Source organism: Erpetoichthys calabaricus, chromosome 9 (genome assembly GCF_900747795.2).
Source record: "Erpetoichthys calabaricus chromosome 9, fErpCal1.3, whole genome shotgun sequence".
Taxonomy (NCBI): domain Eukaryota; kingdom Metazoa; phylum Chordata; class Cladistia; order Polypteriformes; family Polypteridae; genus Erpetoichthys; species Erpetoichthys calabaricus.
In genome coordinates, this window is record NC_041402.2 from 134,632,181 (window position 1) to 134,659,664 (window position 27,484).

At 38.8% G+C, this 27,484-nt stretch overlaps 1 protein-coding gene across 1 annotated transcript in view; it reads right to left on the bottom strand.

The window, feature by feature from the left end:
* The window catches only part of lcat (lecithin-cholesterol acyltransferase), a 46,045-nt gene that overhangs the window by 5,313 nt on the left and 13,248 nt on the right, over positions 1-27,484 (bottom strand). Inside the window, exons 2-5 of the mRNA XM_028810186.2 lie at positions 26,906-27,062; positions 15,453-15,568; positions 13,777-13,872; positions 10,208-10,432 (exon numbers count right to left, since the gene is read on the bottom strand). Coding sequence (XP_028666019.1) covers positions 10,208-10,432; positions 13,777-13,872; positions 15,453-15,568; positions 26,906-27,062 — 594 coding nt within the window. The remainder of the gene's footprint in view (positions 1-10,207; positions 10,433-13,776; positions 13,873-15,452; positions 15,569-26,905; positions 27,063-27,484) is intronic.

A 27,484-nucleotide genomic window follows, 5' to 3' on the forward strand; every position in this document is an offset into this window, starting at 1 on the left:
ATATATATATATATATATACAGGCTAGTGTGCCCCAAGTTGCTTTTGTGTTTGTTCTGTTTTCTCACGCTGGCATAGTTGGCAGGAGTCCTGGTCATATGTGAAAAATGTGGCAAAACCGTAACAATGGCACAACTGCCTACAAATAACAAGAGAATGTCTATTACCTGACAAAATGGCAAGAAGAAAAAAAATCAAAGAATAAAAAATCTCCGGGAATCTAACAAAGCCCTAATATCACCTGGAATGCCCTGGATTTGTTAAGGAGGAGTGGTTTTACAGGAGCGTAACACTGGACAGTCTGCGTTTTTCCGAGTATCACCTCACAGAAGAACTTGAAACTTAAGATGATGACTGCCAAATGGCTACTTATTGCAGTTATATTGAGGAAGAAGTAGGTCACGTAGCAGGGTCAGAGACATCGGGAATCCTTGAAAATAAAATGCACTTTTCTTCTCTTGTGAGCACCAATTGTCAATATTTGATTCTATATTACTTATTTGCAATGTTATTGTTTTGTTTTGCAAAGTTTTGAACTCCATTTAGGGTCCTCAAACACATCCATTTTAATTCCCATTGTTAGGTCTGCTTCCTGCATTTCTGTGGGTGTGGTCTCTGAGATCGTGACCTGTGATCATCAATGCGACAAGGATAACAGGACAGCTTTGAGTTCATTTACTTATCCCTATGTCCTTACCAAAACCCTTAAAAAAAGACTAAACCTGTCTTTGTTAAGTCTTGTCTTGTGTGTTACTTTTGGTTTTGAACCTTTCTTGGTTCTCGTTTAGGGCTTTGGTTTCATTTTATTATCAACATTTCATTTATTTTGTTTTGTTTTCTTACATGTATCTTCCAGTTGGGCTCTAAAGCGTATCTGACTGTACAGCAGTGGGCCAGACTGGCAAGGATGTCACAAAACACCCATTTGAAAGGAGCATTCAAGTAATAGCCCACTGCCCACTGGTAGATTAGGAGAAGACCAACATTGCGACTAATCCCAGAAACCACAATGACAAGAGCAATGCACTACAAGAAGAGAGCTGGAGTTGAGAGGAGGAGGACAATACTTGCCTACAGGGATTTGTGGAAAGGAAGACCAAAAAAAAAAAGAAAACAGAATTGTGTTTTACAGAGGACCTGTAAAGGTATAGTTGTAAAAAAAAAGATTATTTGAACCTGAGACTGACTGTTGTGCAGATGAGTCTTGGAGCCCACTACAAGTCACACTTTACATTTACAAATATTGGTACATTTTCTACTCTTACCTACTCAAGTGCAGTTAGCCAAAGAGTATCCTGACAACTAGGGATGTCACAAGACCTGATATTTCGGTACTCATTTAATATCAAGATTCCAAAAACATAACGGTACCAGCTGTTTTACAGTATCGGTAGTACTGAGATGTTGGACTCAAGCGTGACTGCAAGTGGACATATTATTCTGGAAAGCACAATAATATGTGATAAAAATGTGACCAAAAACTACGTATGAAAATGGCTCACAGTAGTGATGCTACAGCAACACATCAACACATGTTGAAAAGAAAAAGCAGAAGTTACGCTTGGAAGTGCTTGTGTGCTCATGCAGGACAGTTTCAGCGTATGAGTGCATGCACTTTACTTATTATTTAACAAACTGATTTTGTGTCATTTGCTCCTCTTTTGAAGAAAAACTAATGTTCTTTATATAATCCATAAGTAAAATTACATGCCATTCATTTGAATGGGTTGTTTAAGAATGTAATGCTATCTCACAGTTATAAATGCATTCAGTACATGTAACGACAGCCCAAGAATTGTCTATTTCTGGATTTGTACACAGCAATAACAAAGACAGATCACTCACATAAGAAACCTTGAAAACAGCTAAACAAAGGCTGTTTAACAGGAGTTCTGAAATAATTTCATGTAAAACTGACAAGTTTGATTTTTACATAGAAAGCTTTAAAGTTGGGAAAAATGTTAAAAAAGAAGAGACAAATTTGGAAAATTATAGCACCATAAGATTCCAACATTTACAATTTGAAAAAAATGACTCATCTGTTTAAATATTACTCTGATATTTTTTAAACCAGCTAATAATGTAAATTTAAATCTAATAATCGTAAATTTTGCAAACTTAACCAATTAATTCACTGACAAATGAGACCTTAAAAGCATGTTGTTACAAATGGAAATTAAATGGAATTATCACAGTCCAGTTTAATGGAATTCACAGTACATATATAATAATGTTTGAATTTTTATATTTATTATGGAGTTTAAGCAGTATTTTTAAATTACCGGACAGAAAATGTCTGAGAATAAATTTAGAATGTGCACATGCTAAGAGAAATAAAGTAGTTCATGACATATTATTCTTTACAAATCCTATGCTGAAACCCCCCCAGAATTATAAATTCCCCATTTGTTGTTACACTGGGGGTATCCCCACCTCTGCCACAAATTAAAATTCATGCCATTTTGAGCTTTATGAATGCCAATACTAATTTACTTAAATGATTTTTTAAAGTTGTATTTTAAATTTGTTGTTACAGTTAGTATTTATCTATTTTATATTGCATTACCGAAAAAAGGCACAATATTGATCACTTCAATAATGGAGGAACTTTAATAAATAGCCACTGAATGGGATTTCTGCTTTTTCCAACTTACTGAAAGATATCGGATACTGTAACAATTTACTTGTATTGGTACTGAATACAAAAATTCTGGTAATCATGACATCCCTACTTGCAACAATGGATTTTATTCTCTACTTGTTTGCTCTCTTTTATAACCATTTATTTTGTTTGATCTCTAGTGGTTTTATTTTTACTTTTATCCTCTTTTATTCTAAAGTATTGTGTTGTACGTTTGTTTATTAATTTGCTACTGTAGTAAAGTAGTTAAAATTATTTAAAATGTGTTATATAAATGAACTTGACAAGATTCAGCACACACACATATCCTGGACCATTTTACAGTCACCAATCAGACTGGAATAGGGCAGAAAACAGATATATCAATGAAAATATATGATAATTTTAAGAGAGATTAGATTACTTGAAAAACTTCTTTAAAAGCCCAGGGCTATCCTGCAGTGTGGCTCAACTGGCAATTGCCTGATGCCTTTTGTTTACTAACCGCAATATGTCCTTATGAAACAAGATGGTGACAAGAAGTCAAAAGAAAATTGTGAAGCAATTCTCACATTTCAAAAGCTGTAGAAAACTGTATACCACATGCTTTTGTACATATAAATTACTGGTCAGTGGCTCTACACAAAGTCGTGATCATTGTTGAATTGCAGCTTAATCAGCACAAAAAACAATTAACCAATAGTTAGTTGTTATACTATGTGTTTTTTTATTTAAGTTTAATGTCACTGTTCTGTGTGCCCACTGTTATGGATTCATTCATACAGGCAGACCAAATATGGTACACAGGCACAGTATCAGCATTTAGAATTGCCGAGCCAAGCACAGGACAAGAGAGACACAGACAACTGAAGAATTGAATGGTCAGCCTAAAGACAGACTAGTATATTTCTGTCTTCTGTCAGCAAAAACCTCTTTCCTTGTTGGGAGAATGGGAACTGTATGTGGGCATTGTGCTATTCCTGAATGTTTGAAGGTGGGGTTTGAGTATTTTCCTGCCCTTGTTTGGACCCGGACCCAAGAGCCTGCACATGGAGGAACAGAGTATAAGAATGAACACCTATGGCCAACACTTTGAAGCTTCCGGGCGGAAGAGTATGTCTTCCGTCCGAGGCCGGGCAGAAGATTCTGTCTTCTGTCCGGCTAAAATCCTTTCAGCGTGGCGATGACAGATGACGGACTGCACAGATCAAGTCTCCCACATGCTTAATATGTCTGTCATAAGCTTCCTGTTTGTAATACCACGTGAAACCATCAATAAAGAGCTAAATTATCCTTTTGTACTCGGATAATCTTTTAACCGTCATATTGCATGGGGTGGGAGGGGTAATATCTTTTATTTAAATTCAGGTTATTTAAATGCAGCAATTAAAAAGAACACACTTCCAGAGAGCTAATACCTTTCTTCAGGAAACATTAGTAAAAATAAAAAACAAGTAAACATAATAAATGTTTCCTGCTTTGCTCCAAATGTAATGAAACCTAAAAAAAGACCACAGGCGTAAACACAACATGATGTGACGCAAGTATATGTTACCTCATATACATTTACCCTTTAGCTAAATGTGACTCTGTTCTGAACTTTGCTCATGCTTATTTTTTTTTTGTGAGTGTTTAAATTAATTTTGCAAGTGATCCAAATCCATTTTGACTGTATGTATCCTGAATGTCTCTCATATGCACAAAATTAATAAAAACTTATTTGTCAGACAAATGTGACTTACAATAATAGATTAATATGAACACCAACAGCATGCTAACTGTTTTTCTACTTCACAACAGTTTCAGTGCAGGTTATCAGCTAATTTTTCAGCAATGAATAGAAGTAAAACCCTGTTATGATGTTTAACTTTAATGATTTTTTGTATAAATTCCTGGGTGGTTCCTATTAATCTGTATAGTGAGTATATTCCTTTGAACCCCAATGGATTCAAATATGGGGTTTGATTTTGTCTAGAAACTGCTTTGAGAATGTTTATTATTTAATCTCATTTTTTGCAACACTATTTTTGTTTCCCATTTAGACGTTATTATGCTAAGTTTCTGCCGTCACTTGCTCAGAATTCCCCGGTGTGGTCATTAGTGATGTTAAATTGGCAATGATTGGCGCCTTGAGCATGGGAAAGGCGCTATATAAATGAAATGTATTATTATTTATTATTATTATTAATGATACAAAGGACACTGAGGCATTTCTAGAGCATCTGACCTTGACAGATAAACCTTGCTTTGCAGTGCATTAAAAGATCTTTATTTAATCTTTCTGTTTTGTTTTATAACACTCTCTGTTGTTTTTGACTCCACCTTTTTCTATTGCTTCTTGACTTTGACTAATAACCCCTTTGGTTTTCACCTTTAGCCTGTTCTTCGACTTTCTATTCTCCTGATCATTTTGATTTATGCTCTGCTGTCTCTTGCAAGTGAGTATAAAAACAAAAAACTATGGCTGGTGCTTTAAGTGCAATTAGCACTGTAGGGTTTGTAAAAACCTAAAGACCACAAGAAAGTTGCCAGGACTGTGAATGAGATTTGGAGGAATTTGATGCAAAAGAGTTGGCATGACAGTTTCAGAATTTCTGATGCACTGATACTTAGGAGCCGCGTTAGCAATTGTTTGGTGTGTTTGCATAACATACTGTTGTTGTCATATCTGTCTGTCCGTCTGAATGATTTTATTGAAAATTGGTGCATTTATTCTTCATTGAAATTTATCAGGAAATTCAAAAAAAATTAATCGTTACTCAGAGTACAAGTTTTGAAATTGAACAAGCTCCATTTTAAAAAAAAAAAAACCTTAAAAAATCTAAACATCCTCAATTACCGATGAATATATTGTTACATATTTAATTAGAAGAAGGTTATTTCAACTTAGTGTATTTTTTACACCCAATGGCTGATTCTGGCAGCAAAACAGACAACCCATCTGGGGTGGTGAATGCGGTTTTCTCACATCTGGATTCCTCCAGGGGCACCCTCCAGTACCCTTTTGTGAGATCCAGGGTGGACGCTCCCTAAGATTCTCCAACAAGTCATCTATACGCGGCATTGGGTATGCATCAAACTTGGAAATCTTGTTCAGGTGCTGGAAATCTATACAAAACTGGACCAAGCCATTTGGTTTTGAAACCAGAACAATCGGGCTCTGCCACTCTCTTATGTGTTTATGGATAACCCTCAATTTGAGCACTTGTTTCGCCTCCTCATATGTCACCTTTCTTGTTGCCTTTGGCAGGCGATATAGGGGCATATGTACGGTAACACCAGGTGCAGTTATGATCTTGTATTCTGCAATTTCTGCCCAGCAAGGCAAGGCCAAAAAGACATCAGAGTTCATTCCGATTAATGTCAGCAACTCTGCCTTCTGGGCATTCATCAAATCATCACCAATTATCGATGTGACCAGGGCCTTGTGTGGGTCATGCCACTCTTTCAACAGATTAATATGCAAAACCTGCATGGGATTCTGCCGACCAAGAATTCTGACTTTATAATTGACTGGACTAATGTGCTCTTCCACTACTGCTGGGCTGAGTCATTTTGCTTGAAATTTATGTGGGTCAACACAAGTACCCGATCCCCCTTCTTAAACTCACAGAGTTTGCTTTTCTTGTCATAATTACATTTTTGTGCCTTCTGTTTGCACTGCATATGTTCCACCACAATAGTGGACAGTTTAAAGATCTGTTCTTTCTGTCTCAATCGACAAATCTCCCCCCATGTGGTGCCTTGTGAACCCCTGTCCATTCCTCCTGAAAAATGTCTAACACCATACGTGGTCACCGGCCAAACAGGAGTTTAAACGGACTCAACCTGGAGGATGCTTGGGGGGACTCTCGAACAGCAAACAGGAGAAAAGGCATCAGGTCATCACAGGCTACTCAGTGTATCATTTGCTTCAACATTTCATTAAACCGCTCAGTCAGGCCATTCGTCTGCGGATAATAAACAGTGGTGCTCAATTCCTTAATTGCAAGTCTCTCACACAGCTGCTTCATGATGCAAGAGATGATGGGCGTACCCTGGTCAGTAAAAATCTTGCGCAGAATGCCAAATGCGTGAACATTTCTGAGAGAGCTTAGCGACAGTCTGTGCATTCGCCCTCTGTAGAGTGGCCACCTCGGGGTATCTTGTCACATAGTCAACCAACATGAGCATACACTAAAAATTTGTACTCTTGGGGAGTGAACCAAGAATATCTAGCCCAATGCTCTCAAAGGGAACATCCAAAATAGGCATTGGTGAGATGGGACACTCTCAAAGGGAACATCCAAAATAGGCATTGGTGAGATGGGACCCCTAGCTGGTCTATGAGTGGAAACAATCTGTCAATCGGGACACACCCTACAAAACTGTTTTCATATTCAGCCAATAAAAGCATTTCGAAATGCATTCCCTTGTCTTCTCTGCACTGAGATGACCCCCCAAAATGTGGATGTGAGCAATTTTTAAAACCGTCTCCCTATGCCCACTTGGCACCACTAACTGATCGATACGCCTGTCCTCCATGCAATCAGAAATCACCCGATACAAGAAACCATCTTTAATTAAAGTGTGGTGTTTTAAAGTTTGGGTCCTCCCTCTCCAGATAGTAGGGGTGGGGGGGTATAGTCCGCCAGCTGTCCCGGGTCCTCACTTGAGGATTCGTCTCCCACCTCACTGGACAACTCAGGTTCAATTTCTAACCTGGCTCCTTGATTGATGTTGTCAGCAGTGAGCTCTTTTCAATATACTACATAGGGAGGTGCTTTGCAGGTGTCCAAGACCCATGGGAAAAAGGTATTCATCTTCCCTATTAAAAGAAGCCAGGGTGAAGTGTCTGATATGGCAGTCCAAACCTTAAAGTTATTCCCTTTAAATTTCAAAGGGAGTAAGATAGTCTCATATGTTTTAAAATCCCCATGGACACATAGCGAAGGTTCACCCGGTCTGTAGTCCTATAAGGGGTCTACCGGAGCAAGTCACGGGCGAACTACAAAGAGGTCGCTACCAGAGTCCAACAGCGCTGGGATTTCACATCCGGCCAACTTAATAGAGACCTTAAAATTGTCCTTGACTAGCATCTTGGGGGAAACTTGTGAGCCGCATACCTGGGCCAAACCAATGTCCATGGTTTGTGCAGATGGGAGGTAGCAGTCCCGAGCCAGATATCCCAGTTGATCACAGTGAAAGCACCTGCGCTCAGTCCCCACTATGGAGTTCCTACAATGGTGTCTTCCATCTAGAGCCTGTACTGGTTGGATCAAAGTCAGGGCCAAGCCCGGGTAGCCCCTCTGCTTCCACGTGGCTTGGGAACCTTTCAGTTTGCGGGTTGGGTCTAACAGCGAGTGGACGTCATTCTGGAGAATCTCATCACAAATGTCCTCATCTATCCATGAAAGGAGTGCATCAAAAGCGAACTTCTCCATAATGCACTCGAAGGTGTCCCCCTGGAACCAGCTTTTAATCAGGTCCACTAAGTCCTGTACCTGTCCTTGTATATACAGGGTGTTCTGGGTCAATGTGCCACAGATGAAACTGGTGCACCTTGGCCACTGGGCTCATAGCAATGCGGAGGAGGATCTGTTGCTTATGGAAAACATAATCATTGAGCCTTTCAGAAGGGAGGTTCCACATGACCTGCAGGGCCTCTTTGGTTAAAAATGAGGCCACAATAGCTGCCAGGCCTCCCCTGTACCAGTGTATCAGTGTTGCCATGTGCTCGAAGCAGGAAACACTCCGGGTCATCCGAGGCAGCTGTGAACAGGCGGTTGCCTCGGTGATGGACAAGCAGCCCTTGACAGAAGTGTCAATCATGTTTTGGTGTGTCGCCCCATTGGGGTGGGTCTCAAAAGAGTTACAAAATCTTACAATACATGAACTTCAGTTATGCATAGACCCTCCATTACCAACAACTAATAATACTAAACCAATCAACACAATATTTACTTCACTTGCGTTAGTGTCTGTGAGAGCTATTTCAGCTCTTAACTACATAACATTGTAAAATGCTACTAAAAACATGACTTTTATGTAATCTGGAACTATATTTCAGTACATCTATTGTCAGTTAATTTTTAATATAACCCATTCTTAAAAAAATATTTAACAAGTATACAATCTGTTTTTGATGAAGCAAATAAACAAAAATGAAAACTTCTTCAGTTTTCAAAAAATAATGAAGTTCCCAGGCATACTTGAATGTTACACCATGTGTACATTTTATAACTTATTTAATCATGAAATTGACCTGTGCCTGTATTTCTCAAGCGTCTAAGAGTAGGAAAACTACTCTATTCTAATTGGCTGAAAAATCTCAAAGTGACATAAATTTAGACCTACTTTTAGGAATAGAAGTAAAAGTATTAGATTAATTATCCAAATTTAGGAAATTACTCCTAACTACACCAGGATTTGGAAGAGCTCTTGAGCTGTCCTAACTCACTAGGAGCAGCCAGAAGATGGCGTTCAGGCAGAGATCAGTACTACACACATCCCAGGAAAGGCTTAATGTGTCGGAAACACTGGACAACAATGAACTCATAAAAAGGTATTAATTTCACAGAGTAGGAATAATATTTGTAACAATTTTGTATATCGCATCATTGATCCATCTTCTCAGAGAAGCTAAGCGCTGTCAGCCAAAATGAAAGTGTAGTCAGTGTTATGCTTTTTGCACCTTCTCCACGGCAATGATTTGTTTATGTCACATCGCAAAATTTCCCAAATATTGCACTGGAGGAAATGTTAAAAACTAGCTGCATTCTTGCAAATCATCCCACACATAAAGATCATTGCCCTAAGTGTGGATAAGCACACATACGTAAATAGCAAGCAACATCACAGTAGCGATACACAAGTGGTCATGAATGCAAACTGTATTGTACTAGCCAGCATATTACCTTGAAGGTAAATATGGCTGGATGGGAGGTCAACAGCAAAATGTCAAACAGGTATGCTGAGCTCTACATATCCAAGAACTCATGGAATATCCATGTTACTCTTTACAAGCTTGGGAAGATTCAAGAAGGCAGGTAGAGGCTTCTGGTGCATTAGATAGATATAGCCTTGTAGAAGATAAGGGGGGATTATGGAGAGGAACATGATATGCAATTCTGGAAGACAACCAGAAATACTGGAGGAGTGAATGAAACATATAGCCATGGGTAGTTTCAGTAACTGTTACTTTACAAGGTGTTTCCCATGGCTATATCAGTGGGAAGGTGATTCTTCTGAAAGTATAGCTGTAGATGATGCTTTTTAAAATAAATGTGACCATTATCAGGCTTTACTCTTTTTTGGTGTGTGTGCCTCCATTTTGGTGCTTGTTACTGTATTATTTTTGATTTTATTTTGAATTGGCAAAAATCCATGTGCAGTTTCAGTGGTGAAACCTTAGCATTAGTATCAGATAAAAACAAAACTTCATCGAAGGGTGCCAAATCTTGACAAAATTCATTCACAGTCCTTTCAGTGCAATTCTTAGGATTAATTCTTGCTTAATAAATATGGACACAGGTCTTGATTTTCATAATATAGTAAAATACTTGATGCAGAAAAACAAAACCAATAAAAAATTTACTTGGTTACCCACCTGAAGCAAGAACTCTTAATGGTTTGACTGCTCCACCCCATGGAGCACCTAATGAAATGAAGCCTTTAATATAGTGATCCTTCCAAGCCTGTGACTGCTGGTTCAAAAAGTACAGTATGTAGTTGCTGCCCATGCTGTGCCCGATCAGTTGAACAGAACTGTTGTAATTTTCATACATCTCTTCCACCAGCACCTTCAGTTTGCTGAAGTATTCATCTTGTTCATCTGTAAGTTTACATCAGTTAGAAAAATACAAACTTCATTTCTAATAACCAATAATGTTTTTGATCTACAGTTCACCATTAAATTAATGAAACACAGTTAATAACAAAAAAATTAAATATAAAAATATTAAATATGCTCTTTAAAAAAGAAAAAAATACTAGTTCACTTTAGTATGTACATCTATTACAAAATATTAGGTAGCTAAAGTTAAATTTTATTTTGCAAAAATGATTCCACCCAAACATGGAACAAAGCACAGTAGGTCTGCCCAAATAGTCACCACCAAGATCACAGTTCTACAAGCAATTTTCTTGTTAACTTTCCAATTTCTCTGCTTTTCTCGCTCCCTCATTATTATCTGGCCATACTACGTCACTGCCACAACTCAACTCCAGAATCCAGGATTAATGGACTACTGGCAGGGAGAAGCCTTTATAAGTAAGTCACTAGAATAAGTAAAGTCACTTGAAAGTTTTGAGACAGTATGCCTGCACTCATGGGCCTCAATACACAATTAAGGGATTAGACATTCTTGTCAATCGTAGTACTTCCCATAGAAACAAACTTGTTCACGTAGGAGATCTGTGATATCACCTAATGTCTTCAGGTAACTCTTTTTTCTACTTTCTCCATTACATTTCTTTTACTTTTGTGCTCACAGAGTATTTACTTCCAGAGAATTCTTAAATCACATGTCCTATCGGCCTGAGGCTATTCACCCACACTGGCACAAGAGCTTTGCAATTACCAATAGAGGTTCCTTTCTTAAAGCATGGGTTCTATTGAGCTCTTCCTCTGTCACACCTATGATCAATACCCTTTCTAACCATGGTAGCCTTTTAAAGATTATTTAAGCATTTGTGGTCAGTAATTTTAAGAAATCTTGCAAAACGTCTACTTATTTTCTTTACTGGAAGTTTACCTTCACTACAGAAAAGAATGTGCCAAATTGCTTATGCCTGGTAGGATGTGACTAATACAGATTCAAGGTGTTTGCCAGAAACACTTTCAGACATAGGCATAAGATCAGCAATTGATTCTGTCTGATACACTAGTTGTAACTCAAAAAAGACATCTTCATGTCTACCAGTATACACCCAAAAGTTTTCAAATACAAACAGAATTGTGAAACATTTTAAATTAGAAATCTATATATATAATTCACTACGTCCATGGCAAGCAAGACGCACGCAAGACAGAGCCACGCCCGCCAACTCACAGAGCCCCGCCCACCAACAATTCGTGCGAGAGCGAAAGCATTTGCCAAGAATGTTTTCATTAATCAAGAATGACAGTCGGAGGTTCGAAGAAGATCACATACCATCGTAGTTCCGGCCATACACGATGCTGACTGGCGATCTGGCGGCATTATTCCCATGACCCGCCAAGCAGCCAACTGGGTAACCAAAGTCTTTGGGCTCCGGGGGGAGTATAGTTGCAAAGCTGAAACTTAAAGGAATTGACGGAAGGGCACCACCAGGTGTGGAACCTTTGGCTTAATTTGACTCAACACGGGAAACCTCACCTGGCCCGAACGTGGCTCAGAGGTGCATGTGAACTGTAGCACAGACGAAAGCGACTGAGGCGGTGTTTGGAAAATGAACAGTCAACGTGACTCACAAGTGCATGTGGACTGTACACAGACAAAAGCAATTCAGGTGAGGAGTTGGGGGCGGGCACATGAGCAGGCAGTGCGTACTGAACGATGACTAAGAAATGACTAAGAAATTGGCAGACTAGAATGGCGGGGGGACTGGGGCGGAGGGGGCGGAATGGGCGTCAGATGATCGAACTTGCCTACCTAGAAGATGTAAATGTCGTAACAAGGTTTCCGTAGGTGAACCTGCGGAAGGATCATTACCGGTTGTGCTGACCCGTCGTTGGACGGTTAGGACCCGAAACCTCTCGGGCCTGCTTACCCGCCCTCTCTCCGGAGAGGCGGAGGGGGCGGAAAGGGCGTCCTGACTGGGTGTCCTTCCCCTCTCACCCCATTCCGCCCTCCGCACGTGACCGCCGTCCAGCCCCATCCCTCACTCTGGGAGGTGGGGGCGCAGCAGCGGTTCTCCAGTTTTCAGTCACAGACAATTGTATGTTGCTCTCTCCAAAGTTCCATCTTTTCATTCAATTACAGTCACATCCTCAAACCCACCCCATTTGGACAACTGTGTCTTTCAGGAAGTGTTCACCCATCAATACATAATTATGCGGCGTATGCTACGCCGTGGGTTGGCTAGTAACTTATATAATTTTTCTGTGCCATCTGCATGACATCTTTAAAGGACACACAGGAGTGTTTTGTATCCTAAGGCTTAGAACAGAAGCAAGTAATCTTGTCAGGATAGGTAAACACATATGCTCTAGCATCTAATTCCTACTATTCACCATCACATCAGTAGACCAAGGCAATGACCTTTAAAAGGCACACTTGGAAAGTGACCTTCAGTTTAAGATACTGTTAGCTCTTAAGCTTATGCATGGACAAACACCACTATGATTATACTCTCATAACTATCTATGATAGTTGGTTGTCACCCATGAGAAATTCGCTTGGGAGTTCCTCTTGTCAGTACACCTTCACTTGCAGCTGCTGGATATGAACACGGGTTGCTGGGTTCAGACTGAAGGATACAGCCAACTTAGTCAGTTGAGCTCAAGGAGAACTTGCCTTCTCATTCATTCTTTCCCATACTCTGTTTTAAGATTTAATTATCCCATTAAACAGAAGGAAGTCTTTTCTCAAGAAGACAGTTGTTATATGACATTGTGGAACCAGAATGTGATGTTTTAAGGCTTGAGGGCAGACAGGTGTGGTACAAAGAAAAAACAAAAGTCCAATAAGAGCCATGAGGGCTTTTTCTCAAGGAGATATGTTATAGAATCAGCAGAAGCCTTAAAAAAGATCTTCAAGGTCATGACTTTTTTGTACCATAAGGCAATAGGCCAATGCTTAATTCCCTGTACTTTGCTCTATTGTTTTGTGGCATAAATGACTATTTTCTGGTAGTGCTTTGGAAAGTCATAGCTGGATGGTGGTGTACAACAGCCCTCTGGTGAAAAGGAAGGTTAGGCAACTAGATAGATAGATAGATAGATAGATAGATAGATAGATAGATAGATAGATAGATAGATAGATAGATAGATAGATAGATAGATAGATAGATAGATAGATAGATAGATAGATAGATAGATAGATAGATAGATAGATAGATAGATAGATAGATAGATAGATAGATAGATACTTTATTAATCCCAAGGGGAAATTCACATACTCCAAAACTATGAGATAATATTTCTTTTTGCTTCTTATCCCATTATTCAAAAAGGAAGCAGTCTCTGATACTCACTGGGTGCAATCCGCCAGTCATATGGTGCTGCACGAAGAGTCTCATTTTTGACATATCCCAGGCCAACCAAGTGCTGCACCATTGTGTGCAAATATCCTGGTGAATACAATTTAAAGGTAACACATCAATAATTTAAGAGAAGAAAAATATTTCTGTTTTCTTTTATGTTAGTAATGATTAAAATAAATATTTTGTGTACCAAGGCATTGAAATGGGCAACAGGGTTGGTGTAGTGGGTAGGGTGCTGGACATCAAACAACAAGGTTACAAGATCAGTGATTGCCTATGTGATTTTAATCTAGTGATAGTAATCTAGTTCTTGGTCTGCTTCTGATGATGATAATTTGTGATGATGATAGATGGATAAGAAGTTAGGTTAGTTCGGAAGACAGTAGGCAATCAGACCACGTGTTTTCCATGCAGGTCAATTTTAGATACAAACTCCAGGGGGAGGTTTTATTTTGCACATTATGTCTTAATGTCTATCTATCTATCTATCTATCTATCTATCTATCTATCTATCTATCTATCTATCTATCTATCTATCTATCTATCTATCTATCTATCTATCTATCTATCTATCTATCTATCTATCTATCTATCTATCTATCTATCTATCTATCTATCTATCTATCTAATGAATTCTCTTTTGATTTGAAATGAATGGCTGCTGGACAGCCTTAGAGTCTTATATTCAAGTCATGTAGGGTGTGTAGTCTGTGTGTTGTGTCTTGACTTTTTTCACCTGAAAGCCTTTTGATTCTCAACTTGATGTGTTGTTTCAAATTAGGCAGAAACTGACTTGGTTGCAAGACAAAAAAATGTGCAGAATGGGTAAGTTAATGATAACAGTAGTGAAGTCTGCATGCATAAAGGACTGGTGCACCAACTTTCTCTTCAACAAATGAACTTAATCTGTGCTTTCGTTGTTTTATTCATGGACTAAATGATATGCCAATAGTGGTGTATTGGAATTACTATATTACTGCATAAATATTCATTTGCAATTCCAGTATCCTTGTGCTGACAATGGTTACAGTCTTAAGTATTTGATGTTTGACAGCTTTTAACATGAAGCTTTTTTGCCTGTACTATTGTTCACAAGATATGCTCATTGATTTGCATGGTTTGTGTGATTTTTGTTGGGGTTATTAGGCCAAAACTTTATAATCATTGGTGCTGGTACGGGACTCCTTCCCTAATTTAGAAACAAAGAGTTTCTCCCTCCTTCCTCTCTCCTTCACTTGAGGTTTAACAGCTACTAAGTGTGATGTGGTTCAGTTTAATAACTCCATGGTATGACTGAATAATGACATTTTCTTGACTAAATAATTTGTGCAATCCTAGATTTTCCATGCTAAAAATGCCACTGAAATGTATATTACAGAGTACATTTTAAGATAATTAAAAATAATCTGAAAATGTAATACTTAACATGAAGATGTAATATGTGCACAATAAACTAAGAATAAATATTTAGGAGTGACATGAATTAGTAGTGCATTCATTTATCAAACATTGACTATAAATATTGACTAATTATAGTAAGTAAAAATTCATATACAGTACAGTATGTCTAATGTGAAGTAATCTAAAGATTACCTCAAAGATTTCCTCATTGCCTTGGCCCTATTTAAAAGAAAGATTGGATAAAAAAATAGTAAATTGAAACCAACCTGCTAACTTGTGGTTGTCCAAGAACTCCACAGGGCTAGTTTTGCCAAACCCAGGAACTCTGAATTCTACTCCTGGTGCATTTGATATTTTGCGAGATGTTTTATTGTAAACTATTCTGAAACAATGAAACCATTGTTACTTATATATACATTATTATAAAAATACACTTCCATTTTTATAAATCATTCTGAAATAAACCCATGTACCCACGTAGCTTCATAATATCTATTGAATTATGAGGCATTAAAAATCCACAGCAATCTGATTGGTTAGTTTGGCTTTGGTGATGCGACGAAAGAGGAAGTACAAGTGTGAGATGCATGAGTAGGAGTAAAGGTATTTGAGGATTATTTGCTAACAGACCAATAATACAATGTGTCATTTTTAAATGGCCACATTTTAAACAAAAAAACTGTCAGGTGACACAGAAAATCATTTCAGTCACCTACAATCCATATTACTAACCGAGAATGCTAAACCGGATGATGGACGCAGGCACATCCGGCAATGGGCCGTAGCTGCAAAAAGACGTACTGCGCAGGCGCAAAAAGAGTCCGTGAGGGTCGGCTGAGGAGCCGAGAAAGGCGGATAGAAGAGGGCGAGAGAGGCGGATGAGGGGCCGCGAGAGGCGGACAAGACCACAGAAAAAAGGAGTGAGCACAGGAAAAATTGAGAAATGAGGCGCAAAGAGCACCGAAAAAAGGAAACGGCACATAAAAAAGTATTCAAACGCAAGCAAAGCACGAAACACATTGCACACGAAACTAGACCCAAAAAAAAAAAAAAAAAAAAAAGAGGCTCGCGCACAACAGCAAAGCACCCCCCCCCCCTACAGGCACCGGACGGGACACACACCAAGAGGGGGATTCAACAAGCCCATGGAACACAAAAAAAAGAACACAAAACCACCCCACAGACCCTACAAGCAAGGGACGGGACACACACAAAGAGGGGGATTCAACAAGACACAGGAACACAAAAAGAAAGAAGACGCTTGCGCGACAACAATCCTCAACCCCCCCAACACACACACACACACATCCATAAGAAGTGACACCCAAAGCCACATATTCTAAAGTGAACATCAGCACCTTCACACTAGACAGCATAGGTGTCAGCATAGGTGGATCTCCTTACAATAAAGCACTATTAACCGTTCAACTGCAGAAAAAGAAACATATTAACAGTGACTGCGATCCTTCTTATTACTTATCCATATTTCGCATGCTGAGAAAGAAACAAGTCATGAATACACGGTCACGGGTACAAAACGAAAAGGAAAGGATAACAGGAACAAACACACGAAAACGAAAGAAACAACAAAATAGACGGCTATGCAGCATAGGTGGATCTCATTACAATAAGGCACTATTAACCGTTCAACCGCAGAAAAGGCTCCATATTAACAGTGAGTGCAATACTCCTTATTACTTATCCATATTTCTAAAAGAAAAAATGTCTCGACTCCAAAAACGCAAAGCTCAACTAAAGCTTCTAACTAACGATGTACCTAAAAGTAAAAACTTTATGAACTGCATTAGATCCTACAATGGTTCATTTGCTTTTGCATATACCGGAGTAAATATCAGGCCACCAAAAGGCAATGGCACATACTACTTTCGCATATGTGCACAAATACTGCATCGCATTGGAACAGTGCACCCTGAAACAAATCAACAACGCAAATATGCACAAATCTACATCCTAGATCCACATGACGCAAACTATCAATCAAAGTGCTGCATCGCAACAGGCACGGATTCAAAACGAAACACCTCCCGTCTCAGACATACGTTAATGGCAGCGAAGGCTACAACGGGCTTCTCACACAGCACAGGCAAATCAATTACAGCTCCAAAACAACACGTCCCAAATACTACACATGCAACAACGCGCCTCTCAAACGGCACAAGAAAAACATACACCAGTAAAATTCATTCGGATTAATGAATGTCATTTGCAATCATTGTCTTTCAGTTCACTTCCCTGAAGAAACAACTGGCAATACAAGTTATACATTTACACGTTGTTGTCAAAAGGGTCAAATTAGACTGCCTTCTTTACATTCATATACTGAATATCTACAGAGGCTTATAACTGACGATGTACCTGAAAGTGAAATCTTTATCAACTACATTAGATCCTACAAATCGGGATCCACTATGAACATTAACGGTGGCACTGCACGTGACATCTGTCTTGAAAAAATGTTGTTTATTGATGAATGTTCAATGGCATGAAGTCACTTACTCAACACCATTCATAAACTTCTACAAACGTTTATGAATAATAATATTCGATTTGAAGGAAAGGTACTTTTATGAGGAGGAGATTTTAGACAGTGATTAGCTATTCTTCCAGATGCCATGCACTCAGCTATTGTTCAGTGCACCTTAAAATACGCAGTACAAAACGAAAAGGAAAGGATAACAGGAACAAACACACAAACACGAAAGAAACAACAAAATAGACGGCTATGCAGCATAGGTGGATCTCATTACAATAAGGCACTATTAACCGTTCAACCGCAGAAAAGGCTCCATATTAACAGTGAGTGCAATACTCCTTATTACTTATCCATATTTCTAAAAGAAAAAATGACTCGACTCCAAATACGCAAAGCTCAACTAAAGCTTCTAACTAACGATGTACCTAAAAGTAAAAACTTTATGAACTGCATTAGATCCTACAATAGTTCATTTAATATGCACAAATCTACATCCTAGATCCACATGACGCAAACTATCAATCAAAGTGCTGCATCGTAACAGGCACGGATTCAAAACGAAACACCTCCCGTCTCAGACATACGTTAATGGCAGCGAAGGCTACAACGGGCTTCTCACACAGCACAGGCAAATCGATTACAGCTCCAAAACAACACGTCCCAAATACTACACATGCAACAACGCGCCTCTCAAACGGCACAAGCAAAACATACACCAGGAAAATTCATTCGGATTAATGAATGTCATTTGCAATCATTGTCATTTAGTTCACTTCCCTGAAGAAACAACTGGCAATACAAGTTATACATTTACACGTTGTTGTCAAAAGGGTCAAATTAGACTGCCTTCTTTACATTCATATACTGAATATCTACAGAAGCTTATAACTGACGATGTACCTGAAAGTGAAATCTTTATCAACTACATTAGATCCTACAAATCGGAATCCACTATGAACATTAACGGTGGCACTGCACGTGACATCCGTCTTGAAAAAATGTTGTTTATTGATGAATGTTCAATGGCATGAACAAACGTTTATGAATAATAATATTCTATTTGGAGGAAAGGTACTTTTATGAGGAGGAGATTTTAGACAGTGATTAGCTATTCTTCCAGATGCCATTCACTCAGCTATTGTTCAGTGCACCTTAAAATACGCAGACAATTGGCATTGCTTTCAAAAGATACAGTTAGTAAAAAAGATACGATGTCCAGAACCAGATCATAACAATTGCTTATTACAACTGAGAGATGGTACACTCACCAATACAGATGGACTTCACCCACATATTATTACAATTCCTCAAGCCTTTATCTGCGACGACTTAGTTACAGAGAGATTTGGAACAGCAATCTCATTAGACCAAATGCCCCTTTTAACACAACGCACTATATTATGTCCAAAAAATATTAATGTGGAAAACATAAATACCCAAGTCATTCCATTACTTCCTGGAAAGACACAACTCTTTCTAAGCTCTGACAAACTTGACTCTGATCACAACAATAACCATCTTAAATGACCTTACAAGTTCTGAGCTGGAATTACCTTTTACACTTAAACGGCGTGTACAAAGAAATTTTCAAATAAACCTTTACACTGTGCCACACACTTTATTGGGTGCTTTCTATTTGCATCATCTACACCGTCACACTATTCTATATCTCATTCATACATCACGCTCTTTGTCATTCCCAACACCAGGGGTTGGCGAGCGAAGCGAGCAGGGGGCAGAGCCCCCTAGTGTATTTAGAAATGATGTTGCAGAATAGTTTAATTTTGCAAAAACCATGCATGTATTGGACCTACAGTATATATTTACTTCTAGAAGCATTTGTAATAATACACAAGTTAACATCAGACAAGCAGCTTATGGCCAAAGTGCAGTTAGGTGGCAGCATTAGCTGCTTTTGCATCGTATGCATTTGGTGTACAGTAGGTGCCATCTAGAGGATAATTTTGAAGCACTGCTTGCTATAAAACTCATTATGCCTATTTCACCCATTCAAGAGGATCTTGATTTCATTTACAACAACTACCCACTTAATATAACTATACACTACGTAATTCATTAATGTTAATGAACTGAAATCTGTGTTGGATTTACAAACACACAAACTACTTGCTTTTACTGAAACTATTTTTCTTTTCTCACCTTATTAACCCCTAATTTTCAGACAGACCTCTTTAACAGTTGACAGCAAATCTGATACACTTAAGTATAGTTTATAGTTACTGTGATATGGACGCTGTATTGCGCCTGACCCAACACAGACTCACACTGAGGCACGTGTTAAACACAAAGGACTTTTATTTTTCTTCAGCTGGAGGGCACATCATCCCCATGATCCCGCCAGCCACAACACAGTCCGAATAAGCACAAATCCAAAACCACAAACACACTCCCATTTGGCACCACCACTCCTCCTTGGCAACCTCATTCTCTTTCTCCCAATTGTGGCTCCTGAGTGGTGGTTGCTGGCCCTTTTTATAGCCCACCCGGAAGTACTCCAGGTGCTTGATCACCTGTTTCTAATTGCACTTCCGGGTGGGGCTGTATAGTTGTCCATGCAGGCTCAGGGACCCATGCAGCACCCCCTGGTGGCCACCCCAGATCCCAACAGGGCTGTGGAGAACTCCATCTCCCATGGAGCCCTGCGGGAAACTGAGGCACCATCATCAGAAAGGGAGGCTACCACCAAGCATCCCGGGAGAGGTACTGAGGAGCCCATGGTTGCTCCCCCACAACATATGTAGAAGGGGTGTCCCGACTGGGCATAGGACCCGGCCACCCGCTGCATTACTTACAGTATTGTTGATTTTTTCCTCTGTTTTATCTCCCTAGTTTTTATTCATCATTGTAGGGTTTCATCTGCCAATGTTGTTTTCATGCTGTTGTAAGCCCTAGAATTATCCTTTAAACAGGTCTGAATGTTAAATCAGAAAATTTTACATAATGTCTGAAATTATCTTTTAAATGGAAATCACATAGAATTAATTGCAAATATCAAGTTAAAATACAGCTGCTAGAATTTTAGCATGTGTGAAGCCCAAGAACTGCACAACTAGCAGGATCGTGAGCTAGTTGTGCTTTCTATTACTATGATATCTATTACATTTTTGCCATACTTCCTGGATCTCACCAATACTGTTTATTTAAATAGGTGCACATAACTACCCATAGACTGTTTTCACTGAATATACTAATAATTAGCTGGTCTGACTATGTTCGTTCCTCCATTTGTCAAATTGAAACCTCTGCTACTCAATTTGAATTCTAATATCTAAATGTGCCCATAAATGATTTCATTCCATTGGGCCCTTGAGCAAGGCCCTTAACCTGCAATTGCTCCGTCCTGGGCTGTAGCAACGCATGCACCCAACCACCCTCACCACCACCTGACTAAACGTCCTACAAATTAAACTTTGTGACACAAACACACCCAAAAAATCAGAAATCCAAAAGCAAGGTATATTTGCATTTTGACCTTAAACAAAATTAATCAACAATATTTTAAAATGAAAGAATATATTATTTTCTGTTTGCTTTATTGCAAATGAATACAAAATGTACTAATGACACCTGACAAACAATATTACTTGTTACATTCACATAAAGTATGCAGAATATTTATGCATATAGAAACATTACTACATTTATAAATAATTAGGATAGGAAGGAATTGTAGAATTTGTGTAAATAGTGTACTTTCTGTGTGTCACAGCAGCCCCTGTGTTTAAGTTGGGTTATTCCTTCTACTTCAGTTTCCTGACTCTAATCTGGCATTGAATGATTGAGTTTGGGTGAATGCAATAGTATGGAAATCATGGGATGGTTCTTCTTTTGGGTCAGATGTTGCACAGAGAATAACCCTCACATAGAATAATCAGGTTCAGAAAATGGGTAAAGGAATCAGTATATTATTTGTTATGCTGTACTAATTATTTCAATATAGTTCCACTATATTAAAATATTTTTTGAAATTCATATTCAAATAATTTTTTCATTTTGTGTTGTGTTTTATGCACTTTGTTAACAAACTTTTTTTATTTAGGAAGGCTGTAAACTATGAGAGCCCATATCAATTTTGGCTATAGATTTATGAAGGAATTTAGGCAATGTCTTTCAAAAACCCATGCTGTTATTTTCATTAGTGTTAAACTAAATATTACATTTGTACATTAGAATGTGAGAGGATGGGGAAGATGCAGATGCACATTGCTGTTTTGTCCATACAAAATGCAAATATGGCAATTATGCAATTTAACGATGATAATGGTTACACCTATTTCCTGATTGGATTCTAACAGCAGTAATAATAATATTCTAATATTCTAACCTGTTGCAGCTCTTAATGGCACCAGAGTTGACTTTGAAAGCAATAGACACCATGCATTTTGATACAAAATTAATGCATCATTTAAGCATTTGAACATCTCTGAAGATCACAACAATATTGTACCTAAAATCACTTTATTCTTCTGGGTCAATGACTGTCTCCGTTACTGTGCCTCCTCTATTCTGGAAAGTGAGGTGCTATATTTTACAAATGCTATCACTAGTAATCTAGCCACTGGTTGGGCAAACCAGTCTAACTTGGTGCCAGTCTCAAGCCCAGATAAATACAGAGGGTTAGTGTCAGGTAGGGCATCTGGCTGTAAAACTTAGGCAAAACCTTAATGATTGAATCAATCCAATCAGCTTCAGAAAATGCTAGGATGTACCCCATAGGCAATCCACAAGAACCTTGCTTGAACTCTGTGGGGAGTGAGCGAGAGCTACTAGGCCAAGGGTGAGCCCAGTTAAAGACGTTAGTCCAGAAGAAGCAGAAGATGAAGACAAGGTAGGGCAAAGATAAGGGCAAGTTAATGGTAAGAGTGGAGACACTTAATGTTGGGACTTAAAAAGGAACAAAGGAACAAAATTGGAAGATTTGATGGAAAAGAGGAAAATGGGAGTGTACACAGGAAAGTAGATGAAAGTGGAATGATGCAAGAGAATTGGTGAGGAGGCTTTAAGATGTACGGTGGAGCAAATGAGCAAGGAAGAAATGGTGTAGGTGTAGTAGTACAGTGCAGCTACAAATTATTTGTACACTGTGAAATCATGGTCAAAATGGAAATGAAATTGAGGATATTGAAGAGCAAACTTTAAAAACTGTCTAAAATGTTACAATTACTTGTGTGTTATGATCATTTTTTCATAGTGTACAGATCATTTTTGGCTACACTGTATCTAAAGAACTAAAAGTGTCAGTGGATATAGGAGGAGTAATAGGGTGATGAGTGGCAAGCTGGGCCTTGGTGAGTAGTCAATGTCAATTGTGCATAAGCTCCTTAAGTGGTCTGTGACGAAGAGGAGAAGGACACTTTCTGGGTGCAGAAGGATGAAGAACTTAGTGCTGTACAAGAGAGAGTAAAGGTGCTTGTTGGTGGTGATCTTAACTCTTTTAGGGCGGATGTCGACTTTTGTCGACAGGAGGGGTTGAAGGCGAATGTCGACAAAAGTCGACATCCAGGGATAGGGGGCGACAATCAGCTGTTAATGGCGACAAATCTCACTGTCACGTCACAGGCATCCCCTCTGTGCTTGGAGGAATGCTAGACTCGTTGACTCGGCAAATAAACATTGCGAAATGTAAACAGGCAAGATGGCACCGACATGTGAAAAGGCAGCGAAGCAAGTGCAGAAAAGAAAACACTCGGCAGACGATGTTTTGCGCATTATCGCGGAGTCGGACTCTTGATTTTTCAGAATCGGACTTTATTGGCAGTGATCAGGAGATCGAGCAAGAGAGTTAGAAGCAGGCATCAGCTGATCAGACACCAGCCGATGCCGCGCCAGCGGATCTGCTGCCAGTTGCGTGCCTTCGCGCAGCCGATGCATCTACGGCAAGGTTCGCATGGGATAAATACACAGACATTGATCCGTTGACAGCCGATCTGGCTACCGGAGTTTACAAGACGGCATGGCTTGCTGTTGGACACGACAGATCACCAGCTGCTGTACTTCAGGCTGCTCTCTCCTGATGCTGCTTTTCAGCTACTGTCAGATGAGACAAACAGGAAGGCAGAGAATTTTTTTGAATCACGGGCTGCGTTTGCATCGCATTCTCGTTTTTCAAAGTGGAAACCCACAACAAAAGACGAGATGAAGCGCGCTGTGGCATTACAAATAGAGATGGGACAGAACTGGTGATATAACTTCAGGGAGCATTGGTCCAAACGTGTTTTGTCCCCTGGTGGCTTAGGTACGTGCTGCTGCAAAGTTTTATTCACTTCTGTAATAAACAGAAGCAAATCCCATGGGGTGAGCCAGGCTATAATGACATACATAAAGTTCATAAAGTTTCAGAAGATGAAAAGAGGTGACAATACGGTTTTCATGCAGGCAGAAAACTTGGTGGCAGTGGCATGGCATGATGGCAAATGGGTGACTTGTCTCTCTACAGTACACACTAACAATATATGTTAGAAAGTGCAGCAACAGACAATTGAAAAATAGGCACCAAAGCAACACATATTGTAAGGAGTGCAATGTGGCAATGACTGAAATTGGCTGCTTTGAGCGAGATCAGACTGTGCTGTGTAAAATGTATGTGATATGTATGTGAAATCATAGAGTATGCAGGCTCATACAACATGCAAGACAGTAACATTTGTCAAAAGTAAATATTTTTTGTTGATTTGATATGTTAAACAATTGCTTTGTGTTCTTTTTTAAAAAATGTTAGTTTTTGGAAAAATATTCAGCCCTGGGAGAAAAGAAACAAAAAAAAAATTAGCCCTAAAAGAGTTAATAGGCATTTTAAATAGAGTAGAGAGAGGGTAGATGGTACATTGAGCTTGGGGAGTAGAGGAGAGAAATGGACAAGGAGAGAGGATAGTAGATTTTGCCATGGTGTTTAATTTGGTAATAGTTAACACATTTTTTGTAAAGAATGTAAATCGGCATGTGACTTATAGTAGTGCAGGAAAGGAAAGCCAAATAGACTTTCTAATGTGGATAAGATTTCACTTGAAACAGGTAAAGAATTGTCAGGTCATAAAGTGTGACAGTGCAACATAAAGTGGTGGTGACGACAGGGAGATCAGAATCAGCTTGAGAAAAAGAACAGAGCAAGCAACGCCAAGCTTAAAGTGGTGGATTCAAAGAGGAAGGGCTTAGGAGCAGGTTTAATCAGAATGTGTTAAATGAACTGCAGTCATTTGATAGTGTGGAGGAATGGTGAGATAATAGTAAAGTTGTATTAAGAGCAGGTGAAGAAGTGTTAAGTAGGATGACAGGAAGGTGCCCATCTGAGGACAAAGAGACACATTGCTGGAACAGAGAGGTGAAGGATATGATAAAGGCTAAGAAGGAGGCAAAGAAGTCATGGTACTAATCAGGGAGGGAGGAAGATAGACACACGTATAGGCAGATAAACAAGGAGAAAAAGATGACAATGGCAAGAGCCAAAGCACAAGCTTTGGAGGAGGTGTATGAGAAATTGGAGAGAGAAAAGGTAGAGTGAATTATTTTTAGAATAGTGAAGGCTGGGAACAAAAATGGAAAGAATATTAGTCAGATAAAGAAGAAAGAATAGCAAGGTGTGGTCTTGAGTAACCATGACAGAATCAAGAATATTTGGAAGAAATACTTTGAAAACCTGTTGAATGAAGAAAATCCAAGGGTAGTATTTGGGGATGGAGTCTCAAATGAAGGGCTTGTACCAAGAATAAGGATGAAGAAAAGGATATATTGAAAAGAATGAATAATGGAAACACAATAGAACCTGATGAAATATAAGCAAAAATATGAAAAAGTTTAGGGGAAGAGGGAGTAGATGTGTTGTGGAATCTAATGCAGAAGATGTATGAACAAGACAGAATACCAAAGGAGTGGAGGAACTGTTTATAAAGAAAAGGGTTATATTCAGGATTGTAGAAACTATAGAGGGAGAAAGCTGATGTGACACACAATTAAAATTTAAGAAAGGGTTCTAGACAGAAGGCTTAGGAAAAAAAACACCATAGGGGAGAAGCAGTTTGGTTTTATGTGATAGAGAGGAACTAATGATGTAGTCACTGTATTGAGACAACTCAAATTGAAGCATTGAAAAACAGAAAGGTTTGCATACAGTATGGAGTTTATTGATTTGGAGAAGGCTTATGATAAACAGCCATATCTGGTTGTGCATAAGAGAGAAAGGAATACCAGAGAATTATCTGAGGATTGTCCAAGATATGTATGAGGGAGTGAAAACTCGGGTTAAACATGAAGTGAAAACTCGGGTTAAACATAGTTTTGGGGGTAACAGACAAGATTCCAATTACAGTAGGTCTGCTCCAGGGATCTTCTTTACATCCTTACCTCTTTGATCTGGTTATGGATGTGTTGAATCATGGGATTCAAGACCAACCCCTGGTGCATTCTTTTTGGAATGGAAGATGATGGAGTGGAGAGGAAGATGGAAGAATGGAGACGAGCTTTGAAAGACAGAGGATTGAAGATAAATAGGAAGAAAAAAGCAGATCAGTGGTAGCCCAAGATGGAAAACCAGATGCAGAGATAACCCATAGAGTGCAGTGTGGATGGAAGAATTGGAAGAAAGTATCAGAAGTATTGTGTGAACAAAGAATTTAGGTGAAGGTTAAATGTTTTTAAGTCAGTGGTAAGAAGAGCAATGATATATGAAGCTGAGACATGGGTAGTAAAGGAAGCACAGGAGAATAAGCTAGGTGTGGCAGAAATTAGAATATTAAGATAGATGTGTGGAGTTACAAACAAGGACAGAATAAGAAATGAGAAAATCAGTGGTTCAAAAAAGTGTGAGAGATGCCTAAGAAAGTACAATGAAGTAGGTTGAAGCGGTATGGCCATGTAATGAGGACAGACAATGAATATATTGGAAAAAGAGTGATGGGAATGGAAGTACAGGGGAAGAGAAAGTGAGTGAGACCAAAGGATGGATAAAGTAAAAGATCTGAATGAAAAGGGCTTGACTGGCAAGGAGATGCAGAACTGGCTGTTTAGAGAAGGTTGATCAAGCACATCAACCCCACATAGAAGTGGGAAAAAATGAAGAGAATGAAGAACAAGAAGTATTTTGGAGACAGGCAGGTAAGCGTGTTATTGTACTATTTACACATGAGAACAGACTTGAACTTGAATAAATTTCAACTTTCAATGTGATTGAGATAGATATAGAAAACATAGACAAGACTTGAATCGACATACCGCATATTGTCGATCCAGCAATCAATCCCTATAGGTAAGAACATATTGAGATCCAGCCAAATAGTAAAAAAGTCTTCTGTCTTTTTGTAACATAACCAGTGCACCACATATGGCTTGTTGATTTTTGCCTCAAGTTGGTTTCCAAGATTCCCAGGCACTGTGACAACAAAATAGGATACATAAAGAAATGTTCATTAATGTTTTAAAACCACACATATTTAAGGAAATAAAAAAAAACTGCAAACAGTAATTGACTGTTGAGGTTACTCAGAAATCAAGTTTTTTTCCATGTAATCATATTTTTGTATTTTAAAATTTGTTATTACGTACCTAAAATAAATAGTAGTCTAACATTGTTTTTATCATTTATATTCCATCAATCCCAGTTGTCATGCCATGAATGATAGGTCTTTGTTCTTGCTTGAGTCCATTTTCTGCCTTCTGACTCAAGAACATTGCAGAAGGACCTCTGGAAAGATGTCAGTCCAAGTCTGATTTACATCTTTTTTATCAAATGAAGTACAGGTTGATCCTGGCACAAGCTGGAGTTCAGTCACTTAGTTTGAAATGTAAGTGGAG